Source organism: Dicentrarchus labrax, unplaced genomic scaffold, assembly GCF_905237075.1.
Source record: "Dicentrarchus labrax unplaced genomic scaffold, dlabrax2021, whole genome shotgun sequence".
Classification (NCBI taxonomy): Eukaryota; Metazoa; Chordata; class Actinopteri; family Moronidae; genus Dicentrarchus; species Dicentrarchus labrax.
The window spans coordinates 19,417,529-19,426,574 of record NW_026136720.1 but is presented as its reverse complement, the minus strand read 5'-3'; the positions used below and the strand labels follow the sequence as shown (position 1 = coordinate 19,426,574).

The 9,046-nt window shown below is 39.2% G+C and overlaps 1 protein-coding gene across 1 annotated transcript; it reads left to right on the top strand.

Moving 5' to 3' along the window:
• Positions 1-143: 143 nt before the first annotated feature.
• On the top strand, positions 144-5,345 carry LOC127352793 (myoD family inhibitor domain-containing protein-like). Its single transcript, XM_051381487.1, has 4 exons — positions 144-380; positions 818-907; positions 2,009-2,281; positions 3,234-5,345. The coding sequence occupies exons 1-4, from the start codon at positions 320-322 to the stop codon at positions 3,503-3,505; spliced, it is 696 nt and encodes a 231-aa protein (XP_051237447.1). The 5' UTR covers positions 144-319; the 3' UTR covers positions 3,506-5,345.
• The last annotated feature ends 3,701 nt before the right edge of the window (positions 5,346-9,046 follow it).

The following is a 9,046-nucleotide window of genomic DNA, read 5'->3' as shown; positions in this document are numbered from 1 at the left end:
AAAGCAGAACACAGAGGGGAACCTGAAGTCAAGCGACCAGGCCTCGGCCGACTCAGCTGTTCTGTGATCAGCATATTAAGGGCGGCCATTCAGAGATCTGCTGGGAAGGGGGAGTGTTATTAAGTCAACAACAAAAAAAACCCCCAACGCACACCCACACCCACAGTACAGCTCACAGTCTCCTGAGCGGTGACTCAGGCCGGCATGTTGGGTGTTGTTGGAGGTTTCCTGACCTTTTGGTGCAGGCAGAAGAACGAGGATGGACAGTGTGAACGGTGAAAAGTGAAACACAGATCCTGAGCAGTCATGAGTATCAGACATGTTACCAGGAGACCATGTACCTGTGGACAGGACAGAGGAACAGAGCAACCCGACTAAAGGCAAGTACTCTGACCTGAAATAAGCAAATTTTTTCTAATACATACACAATGCTGCTCAGCCCACTTGTTTTTAAGCTTCACCCGATAAACAAATTCATTATGTGTAAAATTTACAATTTTTATCCCAACAATATTGAAAAGTTTCTGTGTTTCCCCAAGAAACTTCACACCGGGCACTGTGTTAGATCCCCTGACACTCAATAAAAACATCCTGTGACATGGATTTCCCACTGAAACACCTTGTTTAATGATCACATTATGTAATGTTATTATGTAATTTTGAATATATTCCAAAAGAATCAACCAAAAAATTCAAGCAAATTGTTTTCAGAAATCCTGAATTTACAGATGTTTTATGTCGGTGTGGTTAGTGGGAAATCTGTCATATCTTTTGATAGCTTCTCAGCTAATATGACTTTCTTTTGATGTGTCTCAAGGTAGCGTGTCTTTAAAATCAGCAGAGGAAATCCTTTCAGCATGTGACCCTGTGAACAGAGGAAATACCATCCCCACTGACCTCATCAGCAGTAAGTGGAAACCGTGAGACCTGAACAGCGAACAATACAGTGACCATAATTAAATGTTGTGACTCTTGATGAGGGGTTTGACTGAAAAACCAGATTGGCAGAGTTAGTGAGAAAGGATACCATACAGTAAGCTGAGGTAGGACAGTGAATGCATCATCTGTGCCACTCTGCATGTGCATTTATCATAGTCCACTTTGAAATCAAGTATTTAACTCTGTCCTGCTGTAAACTTTCAGGTAATAACAGTGAGAAATAAACTGCCAACTCCCCAATAAAGGTTTTGACATAGGGTCCGTCTAGGGAACAGGGGTTCCCAACCTTGGGTTCGCCAAAGCTTTGCAGGGGGTCGCAAGGCCTTCTTGATTTTAAGGGGTGTAAAAATCCTTTCAATTGTTATTTATTTAAGACTATTTAAGACCTGAAAACAAACTATATTCATCCTGCATTAGAAATGTATGCAGTTAAAACAATCTATCAGAGAGGAGAAAGCACTGAATATGTCAAAATAAGAACTCTATTAAGGATGTATGGTTGTTAAAAAAACACATAATACAGACAGAAGATTGTATAAAAAGTTACTAAAAATGTCAGAAAATATTATAGAATATAGTATTATAGAATAAATATTTCCTGCAAATATGCAATATATATTAAATATATTAAAAATGCTAAAAATTAATTTAATTAATTAAAAAATTACTTTAATTAAATTTTTTGCTTGTTTTACGCAAACATTCTGCAGTTATTGCATTCATACTTGGGTTCATTATATAGTTTCAGCCATCAGTTGTTCTGTATATGTTGAATATATTATGAAATATCAATAAAATATGTCAATGAGTTAGGGGTCGTCAGTTTACTTTAAGACAGAAAAAGGGTCCCCTAAAAAAAAGGTTGGGACCCACTGCTCTACAAGACAGGGCCACAAAATTAACTAATAATGTGGAACCCCTTTACTTTACATTGTACTTTATTGGATTTTAAGGACCCTACCAAATGATGTTTAAGCAAATTACAAAATAATCTAACTAAAAAAGAGTAAAAAATAACCCAAACAAGCCAATACTATCGTCACTGTATGTCTGTCTTTATCTTGCCCAGCTCAGCCTCTGCCCGCTGCAGCCCAGCCAGCAGAGGCCTCACAGGAGGCAGCAGGGTTTAAGAAGAAGCATCACTGTGACCTCCAGAAGCCCACCTGCCCACAATGTGGCCTTGCAGTCCCAGACCACAGACGGCCTCCTCTCTCCCCGGGCCTCAGCCGACTGCAGGGCTCGAGCATGTCGGGCATGTCGGTGCACAGCAACAGCAGCAGGAGGAGCAGGAGGAGCAGGGGCAACATGGCTGGATCGCACCAACCTACTGCTACACCTGCTGGTAGGCACAATAATGCGGCTCACCTCCACACACTGTTTAATTCAAAACATTGGTAATTTAAAAAAATTCAATAAAAATATACTTACAATAAGCAAGCATTAAAAACATGTACATTAAAATGTTCTGTTTCCACCAAAGACAATCTCTCTTTTTACACAAATGGAAGTTTCCCTTAAAGACTTTCAAACTGCTGCACTTTCTTCCAGTTCTATCAAAGCGTGCAGAGGGCCACTCCTTGTTTATCATTGTGTTCATGTTGTTACCTCTATGAAGTTATGCATTACATCAATACAGTGGCCACACGTAATTCTCCCTTTTTCATCTACACGCATATATAGATATTAGCATAAGTTATGTGTGGGGAGTGTATAATTGGAGCGTCTAAGCAGGAAAACGCTGAACCCCACTCCCCAGGGAATTCTGCCATCTCCTTTTCATTTACTTCCTTGAGTAAACAGGATAAAACAGCTTGATTTGCATGAGCTCACTCGCTATCTGGTCCTTGTGAGGATGAAAAACGGTAGCTGAGTAATAACACAACGGCTAGGATCGCGAGATGCACTACAACCCACCGGTGGGGTTAATGTATGCAATTTCATCTGCACCTAATTTGAGTAGGAGAGCAATTATGTTGTGACAGCTTATTCCTAGTTGTTGTTCATCACTGGCAGCCTCTGCGGCCTTTTTTATTGTCCCCCGAGGACTGAACGAAGCTCTGTGATTAAGTAAACACAATCACACTTGATCACTGCTGCAGAGTAGTTTCTCTTTTAAGTTCTACTTGGCACAACAAACAAGCATGCAAGAGATTAATTTAGGGGTTAATAGAATCACTAATACCCGTATCCGACGATGTCTGACAGGCTTTTAGAACATACAACAGCTTCTTTGTGACCTCAGATATGATATTTGTTGCTAAATCACTGAATTTTTTCCTCACTGATACCCACAGACTCCTGTTTACAGCTGTTGCTGGCGTGCCTGTCGTGCCAGGGGTCGGTGCTGCTCCTGGGTCTGTTGGAGGCCTGTTCCTCGTGCCTCCACACACTCTGCTCCTCCTGCTGCCACGCCTGCGCGCGCTGCTGTTCGGCCATCCAGGAGGCGCCCGTGGAGGAGCTCAACTGCAACGCCCACTGCCACTCTGTGCTATTCGAGACTTGCTGTGAGCCGACCGAATGTCTCGAGTTTTGTCTGGAGTGCTGTGACATCTGTCATCGCAGCTAGGGGGCAACTGGACCGCCAGGCCTCTGGACTTAATATATGAGACATGTAAAGAGACTGCAACAGACATTAAAAGCAATGTGGGATTCATTAGTACTACAATGACATCTCATTTCTTGTGACTAAACATGATCTTATTGAACTTGTTGTGACCCACAGAGTTGTGAACACACAAACAGCTGAGAAACTTTACAATTCTTTGTGGTCACCAATGTGTCTACTAAATATTCTGTCAACAAATGCTGCTAAAATAATACATTTTATTGAGTTCAACCCACATGATCACTTACCGAAGAGCGAAGACTTTAGTCCTTCGCATTCTTCTTCAGTAAAAGGCCTTCATGAGCTGAAGCACTTTTAAATTAATAGTTCAAAATTTTGAGAAATTCCCATATTTGTTTTTTCTATCCAAGAAGTAGAGGTACTGGCTGTCATTTAACGAAGGAGCAGGAGCCAGGAGGCCATTAGCTAAGCTTAGAATAAAGCCTGGAAGAAAGCCAACTATCAATATTTTTAATATCACAAATTGTGTTTGTCAAGTGTTTTCAGTGGGACTAAATATTGTTGTAAATATTTGTTGACGAACATCTGCCCAGCACTGTCTCATTGCCTGGCAACCTCACCAGGAACTGTGTGGTGTTACTCAACGTAAAATAATAATTTTTACACATTTGTGTGAATTAATTAAACATATGAGATACAGTGTGTTAACAGGCCTTTTCACAGCAGCCATTTTGGAAGAGGAGGGTTACCAGTGATACTATTTAAGGTTCTGTCTCATTCAGATTAAACAGGGAGCTGCTATTGTGCATGTTGGCTCTGAAAGGTTCTGCTACACTAAATGGAAGAGAAACTTAATTAGTATAATTGGTAACACCTGTTTGCACAACTATTTCATGTCAAAATGGCTGCTGTGAAAAAGGTCTGGTAGTGAGCTTCAGAGGTGCTGGTAGGCAAATGTTTGACAAAGTCAGGCTAGCAATTTCCCCACACTTTCAGCCTTTATGCTAAGCTAAGCTAATTGCTTCCCGGAGCCATACTCAAAGGAATAGTTTGATATTTTGGAAAATACACTTTTTACTTTTTTTGAGATGAGATGGTCGATACGCTCTCATATTCTTGCATATATTTGCAGCTGGGTGCAGCTTGTTTCCGTTCGTACCGTTGGGGACCAGGGGACGGTTGGGCTAACTTGCCGTTTTCAGCGTGTAGGTTGCTAGCTCAAAGGGTTGATGTTGTTCCACGTAGCCAAGGAGTATTTTGAAATTGGTTACACGCAGATAGTGGAACGGGAGAACGCTGCGTGAAATACACAGCAAACGGCAGGCCGCACAATCTACACCTGACTAGTCAACCACTCTCAAATCTACAGCCAAGAGACAATTAGCTTACCTTAGCTTAGGCTGGAAAACAACGACGCTGGCTCGGTCCAAAAGTAGAAAATCTGCCTACCAGCACCTCTAAAACTCACTGATCAACACTGTATCTTATTATTGAATTAATACAAGAACCAAAGTGTAAAAACAAGCTGTGTCGTCCCCCCCCATTTCCAGTCAGCATGCTAAGCTAATCTCACTGGCTCTTCGCTAATTTAACGCACAGATACGAGAGTGGTGTCAAAACTCTTTTTAGTTTTTAGTTTTATTTCCCAAAAATGTCAAACTGTTCCTATTCTGTGCAGAGGAAGGAACAGATGTATTATTTATCTCCTGGTTGATTTTTTGGGAAAATAGATTCAAGGACCTTTTTAAATATTAAAAGAAATTTGTCAAGGTCATTTGTTCTGCTTGTTAAATTGCTGTGGATATCCAAGGTGAATAAAATCCATTGTGGGACTTATTAATACTCGAGTGCTGTTGTTTTTGATCACATTGCTGCACAACTAAATGGTATTTGTCTTGTATGAACAAGCACAGGAACTCGCTGCACTGCTGCATGTACAAGCTACAGTGCATTCAAGACTCAGCTTTACACAGACAGAAATGCCTTTTGTTTGTACATTAAGTTGCATTTAATACATATGACCCAGCAAGACCCTGAACGAGAGGGGTCTACCTCTTTGCTCGGTTTTCTATGGGTTCTCATGTTCTAAGATTGCAGGTTTGACTTCTCCTTGCACAGCTCTTTGCAGCTGAGGAACGGGGCGACAAAAAACTTGTCAGCTCTCTCTTGAATTCCTTTTCATATTTGTCATATGAAGCACTTAGAACATAAAAGGATGCTTATTCTCTCCAGATCTTGGGAGATCGAAGCCGGCTTCCTTTAAAGCCATCGTTTGAGATGACAGCTGAGAGGCAGAGTAAACAGCCAAAAATAAAACAAAGCGGTGATAAAGACAACGCTGTCAATCTGTCCGGGCGAGCCAAGAGGAGCTCATTTTAAATCACGTTAGAGCCTGTAAATCGAATTTAAGTATCTCTTGCCTGCAACACATTTGGATTCGGCTGGTGACAAGAAACAGCGGTGACGTCTAATTTAGAGCATGGCGAGCGTACAACAACAAATAAACACTCAGGCTTGTTCCACTTGTCCCCCTCAATTTGTTCTAGCCCTCACCCACAGCTGATTGTCAGAGGGAATGCAGAACTGACATGTTACAGCCACACGGTAATACATCTGGTTCAGGTGGACGTATAGATTTGCCTTGGATTTGAAATCTCCACTTAAAAGAAATAATTTTGATGAAATTTACGCCGGCTAGGTGACAGTACCATCACTTTACATCTTATGGTGCTAAAAACAAAAACAATAAACCGGCTTTTGGTTTTATTAGATGTAGGAAACTGAGAAAGGTCTGTTTTGTAATTTTCTATCTATGAATCGACCGGACGACAAGCAATTGGCAGCTTTTTTGTTGATAGATTAATCATTTAAGTCATTTCTCAAGTAAAAATGCCAAACATTTTCTTGTTACAGCTTCTCAATAGTGAGGATGTGCTGCTTTTCTTTATTTTAAATTGAATATCTTTGTGGTTTTGTTTGGACGAAACAAGCAATTTCAAGACATCACACTGGACTCTGGGAAATTGCATCGGGCATTTCTTCTGACACTTGATAGACAATTATTTGATAAATGTAGACAATAACCGCAGACAAATCCATAATGTATAATAATCTTTAGTTGCATCTCTTAAACCTTTGTGTTTGTTTTTTATAGTAAAATAATATGAATCACAAAGAAGTACATGTACAAAGAAGGGGTAATGGAAAATGTAGTTACAGCTGGTGAAAACTAATTACAAGAAATAATTTTACACTCCAAAATAAATGTGTTCTTTTTAGGTGTGTGTTTATGAAGCCGGTTTTTAAATGTAAACTATAACCTCTCTGAGGCTGAGCAACTCGTCTGTCCATCTAATCTACATACCATCTCTACTGATCTGCATGGTTACTAATCCTGTTGGTAGTACTAGTTACTTGAATTTGTCGGCGTAGATGAGACACGTTTAACTCCAAAATATAAACAACTATCCACCTCTCTGGAAAACTTCTGTCCTTAAGTTCAACCTTTCTTTTGGGTTGACAAAGATAAGCTAGTGTCAAGAGCGCTGTGGAAAATTAGTGGTCAAACCTCAAATGTTGACAACTTGAGCAGGTAGGAGCAATTTTCTAATGATTAAATGTAAAAAAAAAAAAAAAAAAAAAGAAAACGAAAAAGAGAGACAATTTCTATCCTGTGAATTTGCAGTCTTTCTAGGAAATTAAGTCTGTACTGTAAAATAAAAGATAAGATTATGAAACCGTCATTAGTGCATAAATTGAGACCCCTGATTTAGACCTTTTAGACCGTGCTGGGAAATACAATTCTGATACATAAAGTTTACATAGATGTATAAAGTTAGTTAAAGGAGTAAGTTTGGGTCTGGTAAACATTTTCTGAGAGCATTCTTATTGGTATGGCTTCAAAAATGTTTTATGTCATTTCATGTCATGCTTTCATTTGGGCGACGGTCAAAGTTTGAGAGACGCATTCGTACATTTGTATCATTCTAGTGAGATTTATTAATAAAATGGCCCGTTCCAGTTGACAACCTCATCACGCGGCAGAGGCGTAGGGTTGAAAACCGACACTTTGCTTTTTCTTAACAGTTGTTGGACTGGCAGTCGGAGAAAACAAGACTGGGCATCACAGATGGAGGATGACCCAGTGGGGAGGGGCTTGTTTTAAACCTCAGTTGCTTTTCAAAAACAACCCTTTCAACACTTTTTTTATTCAGAATCTGTCTATTTGTATTCTCGCCTGCCTCCAAAGCTTTATGACAATGGTTGTAACCTCCTCAGTCAAAACAAGGTTTACGTGTAGTGTATGAAGTGCTGTCTATTGAAAAAAGGGGAAATAATAACACCTAATAGTCAGTCTGTCAGATGTGCCCATCTCCTGTAAAGGAAACAAAAATAAATGTAACCAGATTTGAATATCTAACATTTGAGGCTGACGCAGAGAGGACGGATCAAAGGGAAGAGAGACACAGCGGAGGGGGGCAATCATAAACACATTGTCTCATTTTAATAAGTGAGGGGAATGGTTTCTAAACCAGCACATACCATCAAGTTTCATGTGTTTGGGAATTCAAGAGGAGGGGGTAAAGTGAAGTACATCAAAGCATAGCTAATGAGGGACGGGTTAAAAACGGCTGTGCATGAAATATTGATGGAAAGCTGCATTTTTATCTTGAATATAAGATATCTGGAATCTAAAACTAGTGTTGCACACAGTGACTGCAGAAGGAGGGCTGATTCAAGCATCAGAGAGGTCAGTATTAAATATATACTCCTCAATCTGTCTACAACTGAATTTAATAGGAAAACACTGCACAGAGCTGCTTATACTGTCCATCACCTGTTTATAACTATTCAGTCAGATAATCAGATTTAAAGGAGGAAAAGTAAAAAAAAAAAAAAAAAAAGTATAATAGTATAGTATAATATAAAAAGTAATAATTAAATCTGCATGTTACAACATAAGTCGTGTTTTTATGTTGCTTTGAGGAAGGCAAGGATCACTATGGAATTAAGTTATATTAATCTTTAGTATTTATTATATGCTTCAATTCTATGCATGCTATTTATATTTTATTTGAAATATTTTTTCTTTATCAAGTTCACCTCGTTGGATTTGTTTGTTTTCTTCTCTTTTCTGTGTTTTGTCAATATTTGGACGAGGGTGTTATTTGTTGTTTAGAACAGATTAAAAACTAATTAGTCACATGTACAGAATAAGTTAACCTAGGTGGATGTTTATTCGTGTATGTATATATAAATACAACAAAGTCCTATCTACAATCACAAATTAGGTTTAATATATCATTTGGCTTCCTAGAATTTGTTTTTAGCTGTTATGTTACAGCTTGAGATGCTAGAGAATTCCTGTTTACATAGTTTATTGCTTTTGACTGGACAGCGATACAGATACGATTCAGACATTACTGAAGTCGTCACAATTTATCTATTCTAAATTAACAAGAAAAAGCTGCTTAATGGTCCTTTCATTGGGTCATCTGTTTCTCATGGCCACTCAGTATCCACATCAAGACTTAACTCAAG

Coding starts and splice junctions, on each gene's coding strand:
- LOC127352793 (XM_051381487.1), top strand. CDS start 320: ATGTTACCAGGAGACCATGTACCTGTGGACAGGACAGAGGAACAGAGC. Junction 381..817: donor ACAGAGCAACCCGACTAAAG/GCAAGTACTCTG, acceptor ATGTGTCTCAAG/GTAGCGTGTCTTTAAAATCA. Junction 908..2,008: donor CCCCACTGACCTCATCAGCA/GTAAGTGGAAAC, acceptor TATCTTGCCCAG/CTCAGCCTCTGCCCGCTGCA.